The sequence below is a fragment of the Antedon mediterranea genome, chromosome 4 (genome assembly GCF_964355755.1).
Source record: "Antedon mediterranea chromosome 4, ecAntMedi1.1, whole genome shotgun sequence".
In the NCBI taxonomy this organism is placed as follows: domain Eukaryota; kingdom Metazoa; phylum Echinodermata; class Crinoidea; order Comatulida; family Antedonidae; genus Antedon; species Antedon mediterranea.
The window spans coordinates 9,181,754-9,198,101 of NC_092673.1; the positions used below are offsets into that span (position 1 = coordinate 9,181,754).

Below are 16,348 nucleotides of genomic sequence, written 5' to 3' on the forward strand. Positions count from 1 at the left end.
ATAGCCTAATTGCTAGAATAATGTTACCTTACTGGAAGTACCTTCGTCGGAGACTTCCTCTTACGTTCGTATTGAAAAAAAAAGCTATCCTTAGTTACCGGCAGAAAAAATAGGCGGGATAAATAATGCTGTTTACTACTGTAGACCGATAGAGTGTCATTTCCTGCGAACTATAGGTGCCATTTATCATGAATTTTACGTGCGAGAGTACTATTTGCGGGCACCTAGAGGTGTCATTTAACAACAACAGTATACTAATGTTGTGTTTTGTTTACTAAAGAATATTAGAAGGTTTAATTCATCTTCACAAATTTAAATATCAAGAAGAAATTAGCCTAGCCCTCTATAATAAATTCTTCACTTCACATTACTCCTCAATTCTCCATAGTCTTAGCGCCGTGTTCTGTTTCAAACTATAGGATCCCAAATGTTCACTTATGACCTTGTGCATTACACTATATGCAGTAAGGTGCCAGCCCGAGGCTTGCAAGTGCTGGCCCGGGCCTGCAATTGCCTACTCTGGAGATTGTGCCGGCTGTTATTCCCAGAGTGTGCCTTATAGAAGTTTTTTCTATTTTTCAGTCTGATTTCATAACAATGTATGATTGAGTATGATTTAGCTTGTCTGGGGTGACATTGTTTCATTAGTACACCTAGCATATCATGCAAAAACATCTTTCATTCCCTGCTCCTACGGTAGTTGATTTGGATGACGCATACATTGGCCATGGAAAAATAAAATCTTTAAAATAACCTTAAATTACGATATATTTTTTTCAAATATAATATAAAATTCAATAAATGACACATTCAAAACAATTTCAACTATAGAGTTTTTATGAATTATAGTTAGGCCTAGGAATCGTTTTAAAATAATTAAAAAAAAAATGTTTAACAAAGTTCTATTTATGTTCTTCATTCCTGCATATTCAAAATGATAACAAATAAGTATATACTTCTAATACAATTGTTTTTAATAGTCATATTGACTGGCTTACTACATATAACTATATTTGTTCTTTTTTGTTAGGGTTACATGCTTAAAGCACTTTTGCTTATTTTGTATACCATTCCATTATCATATTATTTGTATTGTATTTGTATATGGTTTTATATTGATTATGGAATAAAAATGTCGATGATTGATTGATTGATTGAACACGCCACACTGTTAAACTATGATGTTACATTATCATTTTGATGTAGAGAAATGAATTATATATTTTTATAGAAAAAAGTTCAACCTACTTTCGATTTGCAGTACAAATTGCTATGAAAACAAATTAATGGGAGAGACTGTAAATAGGTTTGTTCACATTAACAAGAACGGCAGATTATTGGAAGTGAAGTATGTCGAGGAATAGACCTAGATATCTGTACGTTAAAAGAAATAAAAATCTGCTGTGAACAATTTCATTAAATCAGTGGTTAACAATATGGATTTGATTGCTGAAACTAGTGATGACATGAAAGTTGACTATTTAAATTGTGTGGGGGTGGGGGAGGAAAAAAACCTTCCCATTCCAACTGAAATTGTTGGATATCACATCCTATACAATAATAATAGTGACCTTATTTTCAAAGACTGAATTGAAAGTGCATATTGAGACAAAATGCATCAAATGCCATTTAAAAGTGGCTATACTCCAGAAATTGCTTATAAAATTGTGTCATCTTGTAAAAAAAGAAATAATTAATAATAATCAGCTTTATGTTTGTTTGTTAATGAATGTTTGTCAACTTATCAACATTAACATGAAGTTGTGCACTTACGAATTTTAATGATTGATCAAAAGTGATTTTTTATTAATATATGGTGAAAAGTTTAATTCATATCAAGGGTCAACTCTCTGTGTAATAAAAATAGCATGTTTTACAAAAACTATGTGCTCTTAAAATTTAAAAATGTGCATTTTTTCTTTTTTAATTTTTGAATTTCTTTTTACAAGATTCATGACATTTTATGCATGTCAAAAACTCTTCTGCGTACAAACCTGTTTATGCGTACGGTGCACAAAAAGAATGAAAACGATCTTTTTTTCTTGAATTTTTTTTCCAGCCTTATAAAAAAATTGAGACCATTTCAACTTTAAATCACATCATACGAACATGTTGAAAATTGTCAAAATCATGCCTATTTTGAATATATTATAGCTCCTCAGGATCAATGGTGACCCCAATTTAATATGCAAGCAGTTAACTTGTAGGTATGAATCAATGCACAATTTTTACGTCTTGGATGTTGTGACGTCATCATATGATTTTTGTCATAGCTCATCAAATTTAATAGAGCACATCTTGCCTAATCGTATTCCAGTTCCCCCAGATTTTACTATTGTATTGGTCAATCAATTATCCTTCACACGAGTTACAAATTTTGATGATGCCATAAGGTAAAAAAAATGATTTAACCTGTGGTCACTTCATCAGTACAGCATATTTCTATCTCTTATATCTCTTCTGAATTTAAAGTGATAGTCATTATTATTACTTATTATGGAAGTTGCTGAAATGTGGATATATTCATGTAAAAATTTGTTGTGATGAAATTAAATTTCAAATATTGCATTGGATCTTTTGCGTCTTACTTTAGGTCATCACATTTAAAAGAGCGCGCATCTTTGTGTTTCATTTTAATGAAGTCATCATGTTAAAAATTAGAACAAAAGGTGGGTAATTTCACCTACGCTACACTGTATGTAGTATGTATACAGTACTGAGTATACTATTATACTTAGACACAAAATAGAGAGCACACTATTAAACATTATTTTATTTTCTTCAGGTCATTATCATGGCGTTTGGCGTTTGTCGTGCGAATAACTAACTTGTCAAAGTGATAAGTTCAAATCTAGTTATAATTTAATTTTGTCACCATTTAATCATACCTGAAAAGGCATTTAATAAAAATGATAGGAACAATTTCATCTACACTTAATAGGTGAAAGTGTAGTAATCAAGGATCGTTAAAAAAAAGTTAATTGAAATTGAAGCATGCATGTATTAATGTTATTGTTTTTTATTAGCAATGGAGTATACCAAACAAGTTTAATAATATTAATAAGGTCATATCCAAATGTCAAGGTTTCACTGACAGATATTGATTTCAATTATAATAAGAAGACCTCCATATTTGTTGATTATGAGACATAATTAGCTACTTATCATGTGTCTACGAGTACCTCTAATTCGAGAGAAAAGTTAAGTTAAGGTAGAGAATAGTACAGTATCTGATATTTATTTATCTGCCTCTCTCCCGATAAAATACAATTTCCGTTTGATATTTTGTTTAAACCAAAAAATATCCTCTAGATAAAGAAAAATAGGAATATAAAAGCAATACAGAATAAAGCACTGCAGCCTAATAAAGCACTGCAGCCTAATAAAGCACTGCAGCCTAATAAAGTACTGCAGCCTAATAAAGCACTGCACCCTAATAAAGCAATAGTGGGATAAAGAATACAGTCAGATATAGAAGCACTGCAGCCTAACAGTCAGATATAGAAGCACGTCAGATATAGAAGCACTGCAGCCTAATAAAGTACTGCAGCCTAATAAAGCACTGCAGCCTAATAAAGCAATAGTGGGATAAAGAATACAGTCAGATATAGAAGCACTGCAGCCTAATAAAGCAATAGTGGGATAAGAAATACAGTCAGATAGAAGCAATACTAAATAAAGCACTGTAGCCTATACATTTGAATAAAACAAACAGAATAGTCGTATATAGACAAGCGGGAAATTTCCACGTTAAGGGCAAACAAATTATTGTGTTGGCCAAGCCTGTCCAACCCTAAACTGGAAAAAAGCAGGTTGTTTTTTTTATGAGTCAAACGGCTTCACTGGATATCTAAAAGAGTGCATGCAACAGTGAATTGATCATGTTATAACCGGAATAATCGATTATCAATTTGGGGATGTAAGTTGTAACTAATACAATAAACTAGAAAGCCACTCCGAGGGTGCATCTTCCGCCTACTGTAAAATTCTCCTACATAAGATTTATCCGACAAAAAATATATATATATTTGTGTGTGTCTTAATGCTGTTTGAGATTTAAGCTAATTTCACTACAAGCATGTGTATGCGAGTTTGATGTAATGGTTATGTAACAAGCCTTTCAATTAACAATAGCTTCAGTTGACTAACAATAGAACATCAACGCAAAAATCAAACAAGTGAATTTGAAAAGAAATAGGTTTTTTTTAAACTACTCGAATCAAAAAAGGTGCACATTAAATCAAATTATGTTTTAAAATTACAATCACCAATTATAACTCTTGCCTCTTGTACAAAAATGAAGTTTTTTGGACAAGTAGTTCTCGAGAAAATGCAATTTTAGTTTACTTGTTACTTTAAGACTGCTCGCCGGCTTTTGAAAAATTCTGTCCTATCTTTTTCTTTGACCACATATCTATCTGTATATTCATTTTAGTAAAGATCTTTTAATTACTTATTGAGTAATCCTGCTAACAAACAAACAGACAAACAAACACACGCAAAAGGAAAGGTATACATAGGGGAAACTGAGCGAGATCTTAAAACAAATTATCAATAGTTTTGCAAACACTATAAAGTTAATTGGAAATTGCTGAACTGATTGCTACTGTTTCTTCTTGGAATTCCAGAAGCACTAAAGAAGCCATTGAAATCAATACTATTCATTAGGACATTGGATGTGTCATCAGTGATATTTGGGTATCTTTATTAGTCGCTAACTATGTTGGTCGGTTGGTTGGTTGGTTGGTCGGTAGGTAAACACTAACTTGAGCATGCGACTGCAGCCATGTATATGGCCTTGTTTAATAAGAATCTAAATCAACAGTAAACCATGCCATAGTCTTTGGTCAGTTTACACATGGTTTTTGATTGGTCTGTAGTTGTACCAAGGACTGCAACAGTGAAATTAAACCTCTTTGCTCCACATAATACTTTAAAAGGGACATTACACAACAGGACTGTTAGGGAGTAGTCTGGGTGCAGTACAAATTTTGCGGGAAAAAAGTAAAGGAAAATTTGTTTTGGGTTTTTCTGATAGAGTATACCAATGCTGCAAAAAAGAGATCTGAACAAATTAAAACTTTGCAAAATCTACGTCCTATAGTTCGGTTAAGCAAAAAGAAGACACTTCACATTGATCAGCAATTCTTCTCAGATCAGTGTTCAAAAATCTTCGTCTGTACAAAATATGCCTTGAAAGGCAAATATGTAATCGATCGCGTGTGTTTGTTTGTCTGTCTGTTTGTCTGTTTGTTTGTTTGTTAGCAGGATTACTCAAAAAGTAATTACAAGGTCTTTACCAAAATGAATGTACAGATAGATATGTGGTCAAGGACCATTCCATTAAATTTGGGGACCATTTCGGACCACGGTCCCAATTCTGGACCACTTTTTAGTATACTTTTCAGACCTGCTGGTGTTAAAAAGATAGGACAGAATTTTTCAAAAGCCGGCGAGCAGTCTTAAAGTAACAAGTAAACTCAAATTGAATTTTCTCGAGAACTACTTGTCCAAAAAACTTCATTTTTGTACAAGAGGCAAGAGTTATAATTTGTGATTTGTAATTTTAAAACATAATTTGATTTAATGTGCACATTTTTTTATGCGAGTAGTTTACAAAACCTATTTCTTTTCAAATTCACTCGTTTGATTTTTGCGTTGCTGTTCTATTGTTAGTCAACTGAAGCTATTGTTAAGTGAAAGGCTTGTTACATAACCATTACACCAAACTCGCATACACATGCTTGTAGTGAAATTAGCGTAAATCACAAACAGCATTAAGACACACACAAAAATATATATATATATTTTTTTACCGGAGAAATCTTATGTAGGAGAATTTTACAGTAGGCGGAGGTATGCACTCTCGGAGTGGCTTTCTAGTTAAAAGTGATGTCTCTTAATATAATGACCCTTTCCAAAAGCTTAACACCATGGTCGGTAATTTTCTGTCTATTTTGAGGTGGATAGCAAGAAACAACACCCATGAAATTTTCCGGTTCCATCTGAGAATGGTAGGTGAATCTGCATTATATCATAGGCTGATCCAGAGAGAGATCCAAAAATTAGGACAGGCCTATGTTTTACATTTTTTACAATTTTTAAGCCCTCGCAAATTCTTCCCCTCTCCAACCCAAACCTCCTAAATCAAAATCTCATCCTAATGTTGGGAAGACTGGGTGAGGGGGACAATTACTGTAAGTAGATGTACATTCATGTGGACAAATTGGTCGCCATATTGGATTCTGGCATGATGATGTCATTGTTATCGACTCAATTGATCAACTACTATGAGAAGTAGTTATTAAAGTAAGCCTCAGTTAATCTTAAACATCATAACATAACTCCAAATAACACTAGACATGAAACTCGTCACTTTGACGAGTTAGTTATCCGCACGACAGATGCCACGTGCACGTCATACGTTAAAAACTATAATAAGAGGTGGTCCTGTATTTTCGCCTTGTATTATAATTATACAGTACACTGTGTATAAAAGGAGACATTAATTCTACATGATACAGAGGGCGGCAAACAACAATTTGCTCACATCAGAGACTATGCTGGTGTACATTGTACTACTGTACTGTATATTATATGACATATTAACTGAATTATGGGACCTGCCTTTAATTCAAATATTTAACATGATGACGTCATAAAAAAAACAACACAACGATAGCAATTTCTGAAGAAAATTATCTTAGCAACAACATATTAACGTTAAGAAGAAATTTGAATACGTAAAATGTTGGTGCGCGCACATTTAAATGTGATGAACTATTACGCAAAATATGAAAATACGACTTTTTTTATTCAACTGGCAATATGATGACGTCACAACATCCGATTGGCAAAATGTTTACATGAATTCGTATCTACAATCCTATAGCTTCCAGAAAACGTTTTAATCGTGATTATTACATGTTATTCTTACGAGCTATAACAGATTAAAATTTACTGTAAAGATGAAATTAATGACGCTGTTAATTAAAATTTTTAGGCATGGTGACGTCATCAAAATTAAAATATTTTTAACTCATGCGTAAGATAGTTGATTGACCTAGACAATACTAAAATCTCAGAGAAAAAGGAATACAGATAGGCGTGATGCGCTCCATTGAATATGATGAGCAATAACGAAAGAGACAAAAATCCTATATTTTACATTCGTGTGGCCATACGATGACGTCACAATGTCCGGTTAGCCATATTGATTCATGATCCGATTTCTACAACTCATCAACTTCCAGAATATGTAATTAAAAAAAAGTTCACCTCGTTGTTTAGAATCTATGACTGTTTAAAAAAAGGCATAATTTTGACAAATTTTTGAACTTTTTCATCAAAAACGCACGTAAAGTATCCAATTCAACGTGCCCGTATGACGTCATTGTAAGTCGTTGTTTTAAAATTGGTAAAATTACTATAAAAGGCTGGAAAAACATAATTCAATAAAAAAAAATACTTTTAGCGCTACGTGCGCACCACGCGCATAAAATTGTTCGCGTGCGTGGGAAATTTTGACATGGTCAAAATGTCATGATCAGCGTAGAAAGTTGATTAAAAATTAATTTTGCGCATTTTGAATTTTAAATGCGCGTGCGCGCGTAACTTTGTGTAAAACACGCAATTTTTTTCCACAGAAAGTTAGCGCATGATATAAATTAAACTTTTGCTAAGTTTCAATTTAAATTGTTATATGGTTTTAAATCTATGTTAAATACGCGAAATTCATAAAATCGTGCGTAAGTCACGTTGCGCATTTCTGACGTCATTCACAATAGGAGGTGCACAACTTCACGTGAATGCCCATATGTTGACAAAGTTATGAAATGTTATGTTTACACGTTTTTGAGATACGCGAGATACAAAAATAGAGGAGAAATGCGCGTGCGCGCGTAACGTCTTGTAAAACATGGCATTTTTAATCCACAAAAAGTTTGCCCTTGATATGACTTAAATTTTCACAAAGTGTCAAAACAAATTTATGCTTGGTTTTTAGTCTATGATCAATCATAAAAAATCATAAAATCGCACGTAAGTCACGTTGCGCAACTCTGACGTCATTCAAAAATAGGAGGTGCACAACTTCACATAAATGCCCATATGTTGACAAAGTTATGAAATGTTATGTTTACAAGTTTTTGAGATACGTGAGACACAAAAATGAGGGAGAAAGAAATAAGAAAAACTAGACATGAAACTCGTCACTTTGACGAGTTAGTTATCCGCACGACAAACGCCACGTGCACGTCATACGTTGGAATATTGCACACAGAAAAAGATTATGGCATTATGACCTGAAAAATATGATATGTTGTTAGTGCTGAATTCTGTCAATTTTGTGTAATATTATACAGTATAAACAGTATAATATGTATACATATTACATACAGTGCAGAATAGGTGAAATTATGGGACCCGCCATTTATTCATATTTTTAACATGGCTACGGTATCAAAATTAAACTCTAAGATAGCAATTTCGGAAGGAAATTATCTCAGCAACAACATATTAACATGTAGAAGGAATTTGAATACGTAAAATATAGATGCGCGCTCTTTTAAATGTGATAAACTATGACGCAAAAGGTGAAAATACGACATTTTTTAGTTAACTGGCCATATGATGACGTCATAACATCTGATTAGCAAAATTTTCACATGAATTCGTATCTACAATCCAATAGCTTCCAGAAAACGTTTTAATCATGATTATCACTTTTTATTCTTACGAGCTATAACAGATTGAAATTTACTGTAAAGATGAAAATAAGTGACCCACGTTATTTACATTTTTAGACATGATGACGTCATAAAAATTTAAATATTTTTAACTCATTGGAAAGATAGTTGATTGACCTAGACAGTATTAAAATCTTGCAGAAAATGAAATACGGATAAGCGTGATGCGCTCCATTGAATGTGATGAGCAATAACGAAGAGAAAAAATTCCTATATTTTGCATTCGTGTGGCCATACGATGACGTCACAATGTCCGGTTAGCCATATTGATCCATCATCCGATATCTACAACTCATTAACTTCCAGAATATGTAATTAAAAAAAAAGTTCACCTCATAGTTTAGAATCTATGACTGTTTAAAAAAAGGCATAATTTTCATGAATTTTGGAACTTTTTCATCAAAAACGCGCGAAAATTTTCCAATTCGACGTGCTCGTATGACGTAATTTTAAGTCAAAAATGGTTTTAAAATGGTAAAATTACTCTAGAAGGCTGGAAAAACATAATTCATACAAAAAAAGATGTTTTTCACGGTACGTGGCCACCGCGCGCAAAAAAATGCGCGCACGTGGGAATTTTTGACATGCTCAAAATGTCATGAAACGCGTAGAAAGTTGATTAGAAATTGATTTTTCGCATTTTGAAATTTTAAACGCGCGTGCGCGCGTAACTTCGTGTGAAACATGCCATTTTTTCCCCACAGTCAGTTAGCGCAAGATATAAATTAAACTTTTGTTAAGTTTCAATTTAAATTGCTATATGGTTTTCGATCTATGTTAAATACGCGAAATTCGTTAAAACGCGCGTAAATCACGTTGCGCAATTCTGACGTCATTCACAATAGGAGGTGCACAATTTCACGTGAATGCCCACATGTTGACAAAGTTATAAAATGTTTTGTTTACAAGTTTTTGAGATACGCGAGACACAAAATTGACAGAAAGAAAGAATAATACAGAAAAAAAAAAAAAAGATGATTTCATACAGTTACAAGGAGTTATCCGCTACTAAGCGGATAACTAAAAAAAAAAAAAAAAAAAAAAAAAAAAAGTAACAGGACGATTACAAGGAGTTATCCGCTACTAAGCGGATAACTAATAAAGATGAAAAAAAAAGATATTTACAATAACAAGGGTTATCCGCAACTTTACAAGTTGCGGATAACCAAAAATGTTGATCTCGTACAATAACAAGGAGTTATCCGCTTGGTATACCAAGCGGATAACTAAAAAACAGTAAATTTGTTTTCCCTATCCCCTATTTGTGTGTGTTAATAGGCATTTGTGTGTGTTATATAGGCCAAAATTTAAAAGTACCCTAAACAATTTTGCACAAGACTCTGGGATGGGGATTTTTTTCTGACATTTTATATGGTATACTTTATCAGAAAAACGTTCAAACTAATTTTCCTTTACTTTTTCCTGCAAATGTGTATATTAACTGTTCTGCACCAAGCAGGCTAGAGGAGGATGAGATACTATGTTTGCTACAGCATAAAATCATAAACAGATGACAGTTGTTTTATTAGTTATGCACCCTTGCATGAAGGCTGGCAAAAGACACACCTACTACTACTACTACTAACTATTGGGCTATTAGTAGATTAGGGCTAGCCTAGATCTACAGTACCTAGATAGTATTAATAGCAGTAGTAGTATGCTACTATGGGTGTATTGATTTGGGTGAATATGTGCCTAGCTAGCATAGCATCTTTCTCCCTCCCCTGTCTCATGTGTAGGCTATAAGCAGTAAATTCTAACATTTCATCTAGTTCCAATGTCATGGATCTACAATTTCTTTACAAATTTAAAATAATAATTTATAAATAACAACACAAGTTCTCCATAATTGTGATGGTCAATTTTGAGAAATTACTGTTTTATTTTGGTATTATTTTAATATACACAGCATGAGTAATTTGGTCGGGGAAAACTTTACATTATCCGCAACATCTTAAAAACTGTACGATGTGATCGTATTTTATCAATCATGCTCTGGTTACTGTTGGGGAATCCCCAAAACAACACAACTCACACACACGGCAGTACTTACTGCAAATGTTGCTGAATCTGTTGATCACAATTTTCTCCAACAGAACAATATTTAATTGTACCTACCTACCAGTATGTATACTGTATACATGTATCAGTTTTCAAATAAGGATACTCTAATAGTACAATGTTCCTATGTAATTATTACTATGTAGTTAATTATTTGCTTTTCCATTGTACTTGGCCCTGCAGCGCCTGAAAATTGACAACTTTCTACTTGACTACTAATTATGTTGGTATGGCGTAGCTAGAGAAGATGTGCACAAGTATATTGTGTATATAATATCTATACATATCTCCACAATGAATTACATTCATGTTATTGATATAATAACAGTAAAAATGCAATATTTAAGTTACAAAAAATAAGTTATTTCATAAGCATTTTGTTTGTGTTGAAACTTTTACAGGGGTGTCACTAACCCACTAGAATACCCATTGCATTTTTTATTTTTTTTTTAAATTTTATTTCAACAATATTTTATGAGGGTGGTCCATCCAGCATCAGCTGATCATTAGGGACCCTCAAACAATACAAGCAAAAAATACAAAATAAACTATAAAAACACAAAATTAACAAAGATGAAAAAATTAAATATATATATAAATATACAGTAGGCCAACAATGAAAGAAGGATAAAAAGAAATAAAATCAGAGAGAGAGAGAGAGAAACAGGTGTTTTTACAAAAGAGATTTAAAGGAGAAGAAATTGTAAGAGTTACGAATGCTTAAAGGTAGAGAATTAAAGAAAGAAGGAGCATTGAAACTAAAAGAAAGTTTAAAGATTTCAAGGTAAGGACGAGGGACAAGAAGATCTCCTTTAGTTAAAAGCTGACAGATAGTAAGTGGAGCAGAGTGATATAGAGCTTTAAAAGAAAGACATGCCAGCTGAAAGAGGTATCGTTCATGGAAGGGGAGAGTCTTAGCACTGGAAAAGTGGTGAGGAGAGAGATGTGTAGTGGGAGATCGAGTAGTAGACGGAGCATGAGTATACATATCATTATTATGGCAAGTAACTTTCCAAGAAATCTTGTAGGCCTATATTGCTCAAAAACAAATAAAACATCAAAATTATCTATAAAATTTCCAAATTCTCAGCTGGTACATCTTCCTATAAAAAAAACATCAAGCTGGTTTGACAAATTTGTTTATCAACCCTCTCAGGTAGTTGAACTGAAAAAGGATAGCAGGAAAACAAGGGGCTTTGTGTGCTTTGAGTCGAGTATACACAACAGGGGCGGATCCAGGATATTGAAATAGAGGTGGCGTATAGCTTTGCGAGCGAAGCGAGCAAACATTGGCTGGGGGCCAGGGGGGCCGACGGTCCCTGGAAATTTTGGCGTTCTAGCGCATTGTAAGTCGTTTAAAACGATTTACAAACATCTCATAATGTCATTTACCAAACACTCTAAAGCTCGCAAATTACGACATGTGGAACATGCAGCTGATACTTACCTAGGGTACCACGGGGGGTACCAAAAGCAAGCTAACAACTTGCCTGTACTTTAAATCTAAATTTTTACAACGCGACGATGTTTTTCAGCTTTTATAAACTTATCCTAGCCTAGGCCGGTATTATTTTCTTACACGCGCGCCGGGTCGATCGCGGTGACTACTTCTTCGCATGCAGCTAAAGTAAAATGACATCACGTTAAAGCGGGTCGTCACAGAGTCTCATACATATTAATGAAGCAAACTTGCTGAGAGTGTTTTCCACCACCACGTAACACATGCGACGCGAGATTTATCAAAACTCCGAGACATCCACTGACGTTCATGTTTTTGACAATTAAAATCACGGCATATTCAACGACCTGGTTTAAACGATCGTTTAAAAATTAGCGGTCCAGCTCAATCATCATTACATTATATTTAGTGATTTGAAAAAAACAAAACACCTATTTTGTCATCGCGATTTGTTTATGAGAATCATCGACGGAAAAGCAAATAAAACAACAAGGGTCATGAAATTCTGCAGCATTGTTAAAATATAGGCCTAACGGGATAATTTTCATAGGCACTATACAGTCCTATCATTTGTTTTTATTGTACTTAATAAATGGGCGCGTAATAGTAGCACTGACCATGTGGCTTCATCAACTCTATTGATCGTCGGAGGTACCGCTACTCTACAATACGGGAGTGACGATCACAAAGGATGCCGACCTGCTTAGTGGAACGCGACCAAGCTCACCACGTGGCTTTATCAACTTGCTCCTTTTACACTTAACTGTGAATGATCGTTAATAACGCTAGAGATTGATAGTACACAAAGGATGTCGACGTACATATTATGCTTGGTGGAATGCGATCAAGCTGACGATGTGCTCCGACGTACTATTTTCACTATGAAAATGTGCAAACCATCGGTGATTGATGACCGTCGAAACGATACGTGTTTTTAAAATCTATTTAATTTTTGTCAAAAAAAAAAAAAATCTTTAAATACCCATTGCATGAATATAAATACATAGTGCAAGTTGCTTGTCAAGATATAACTGCTCAAAAAACGACATCAAAACTCTCTAAAGCTTACAAGTCAGAACTTTATATGCTATTTAACAACCCTCTCAAATAGTTGGAGAAAAAATATAAATAGGGTATGTCAATTAGTTACGAAGGTATTGTGTCTTAAAACTTTTGAAAAGTGCAATTAGAACTAAATAATTGTAATTTTTCAGGGGTTTTTTTTCAGTTTTTCTCACATACGAAATACTAGACTACACTCACAGAGAAAAGATAATAGCATTTGAACTTTTACCGATATTGGCCTTTAAGAGGCCACTGCTCAAAATTGTCTGAATATTTCATGGACAACTTTTGATATAGTGTGGGTAACATATTCATTTCACAATATCAACTTTCAAAATGTAGATCCAAGAGGTGAGAACGAAATCCATTTTCTATGCATCTTTTGAGCTACTACTTTTTTTGTTGTCCTGTGTGAGTTCATCTCACGTTTATTTAAATTCTCATTGGTGAATATATTATATACATATAAGTGCATTTGTGACAATTAAAAGTCAGTGTTTAATTATTTAAAATACAGGTATATCTACATAATAAGATGCTTGAATTCAGTATTAACCATATTTGTTTTCATTAAAATTTTAGATAGGATGTTAATTAAAATGTAAAAATGACGGTAAAATACATGATTAAAATTTTCTTGTTAAACTATCTTATTTGTGATCTTATTTGTGTTCGAGTAGAGAGGCTACTTTTGAGCTACTACTTTATCTAATGGCCTAATGGGGCACTTCTGACATGAATCTCTAATAGCCCTGGTGTACAGCATAGACCTAGCCTTCCCTGCAGGGGTCTCGCATTAACACCTCACACAAATTGTATTGCTTTTAACCCAATAAAAACAATTAAATTTGTTTAATTTGAACTTTATATTTTATGGTTATGTACCTTCCTTCTAGTTGACAGAATCATTGACAAAATGATTTCCGAACACAATCAGTCAACGTCGCATGGAAAACTTTTAAAAAAAGTTTACAGAAAGCTGAACGTGCATGTTAGATGTAAACAAACAACTCAAACTACATTTTGATGTAATGATTTTTAAAAAGCGATTACCAGATAACCAATTAATATCATAGCAATTTTCAATTGCAACATGGACAATTTTGTGACTTGCAAAATCTTATAACCCATATATTATCCCCTTACCTCAAAACATTTATAGTATATGAGTGTTTCATTGCCATTTGTTTATTACATTTTGATATTGAGCTTTTTTTGTACAAAAACAAAAATGTTCTTGCATATGGAAAAAATTCTCAAGCTGGCTGTGATGATGAGAAGCACATTTTCTCTCTTGCAACAAAAAACCTAATGCTTGCGATTTTTCAAAACAATAACATTCAGAGCTTGTGGCTCAGAGATTATATTAGGAGATCAGGATCAAGAGTTTGAGCCTAAATGCTTTCGCATTGCTAGTGTCCTTTACTTATGTTCGGCCAAATGGGTACATGGAAAGGTCAAAGCACAAACTGAGCTGATTACTAGCTGCAACATTATAGAAGTATCTTTCCATAATAATTTTAAGATTACATTTTTTAATGATAAAAATGCTAAACTTACTGCATGATTTACAGGTTTCTTTTCTTTAGTTGCCTTTTCTTTTGGTGTTTTCCCACTCACTTCTTCTTTATTCTTCCCCGAGAAACGTTTGAATATGCTTGTTTTTCTTTTTCCCTTTTTCATATTATTTTCATCTGCAAGCATCATGTCTGTAGGTGATGACTGCTGGCGTTCTAACATTGAATGCGAATTAGTAACTACTTTATTAATCGGTGAACTGGGTGCTGAGGAAACAGCATTACGGAGGTATGGAAAACTACGATTGCTACGTAAAGCCACTGATGTTTGGTTCATTGCTGCAGGGATGTTATCACATTCACAACGGTTTGTGGAAGATAGCATATTTGATTGAGTACCAGATTCATTAGTTGATTCAAATGTGGGAACGAAACCTGCAGTGCAGGTTCTGTTGACAAGGTCACCATTGTTGGCTTTACTGGAGGAAGATAATAATCCAGCCCTATTGTTATTACTCTCCATTGCATCTCCATCAATCTTGATGTCTGTGTGAAGATGTTGAACTCCCTAAAAATTGTAAGAAAATTATTTCAGGTAATTATTTCTCAAACTAAATATTTACCACTGCTAGAAGTTATAAACAGACAATTTAATTTAGGTTGAACGATTTGCCCACACTGTCTAATGGATGTCGATGCTGAAAAATACCCGCACATAATTACCTATCTCCTATGATAATTGTTTTTAATAGCTGAAAATAAGGTGTCTAGAAAACTCAGATCTCAGATATATCTGAGTTTTCTAGATCTAGAATATCTGAGTTTTCTAGGAGATATCTGACTTTTCTAGATCTAGAAAACTAGGTCATTTGAAATACTAGAGTATTATTAAAACTGATTACTGTGTAAGTTTTCTTACTAATATTGTAACGATACATCGCGATAGCGACCACACGTTGAGCCTTGAATTGAGTTTGCATAGCTAGGCCCATTTTGGAACTAGAAACTCAGATATTGATATCTGAGTTTTCTAGATCTAGAAAAGTCAGATATCTGAGTTTTCTAGATCTAGAAAAGTCAGATATCTGTGTTTTCTAGATCTAAAAAACTCAGATATATCTGAGATCTGAGTTTTCTAGACACCCCTGAAAATAGGTTAAGCTGCTCGAGTACAGCATTATAATGTTGAAGACAAGCCGATTTTCTTTTAAAAAATACAATTTTTTATATGTTTATACAAACATATTGCTTGGCGATGAATGGAACATTTCAATCTCTTAGGGTATGTTCAGACTCACGGAGTTACGGTGGAGTTATCTACGCAAGGCGTACGGTAATCCGTGGCGTTAAAAGCCAAGGTGTTCAGACACAACGATCAACATTCCAATGCCTTGCGTTTAAAACCCTCTGATCAGGTCAAAGCAGATAGAACTATATGTATACATTCATGACAATGCATGAAAGTTTACATCGTTTACATTGTTTTTTTAATTTTTATT

At 33.6% G+C, this 16,348-nt stretch overlaps 1 protein-coding gene across 1 annotated transcript in view; it reads right to left on the bottom strand.

Moving 5' to 3' along the window:
* LOC140046561 (uncharacterized) overlaps positions 1-16,348 on the bottom strand; it is a 204,780-nt gene that overhangs the window by 114,889 nt on the left and 73,543 nt on the right. The window contains exon 14 of the mRNA XM_072091256.1: positions 14,893-15,417. Coding sequence (XP_071947357.1) covers positions 14,893-15,417 — 525 coding nt within the window. The remainder of the gene's footprint in view (positions 1-14,892; positions 15,418-16,348) is intronic.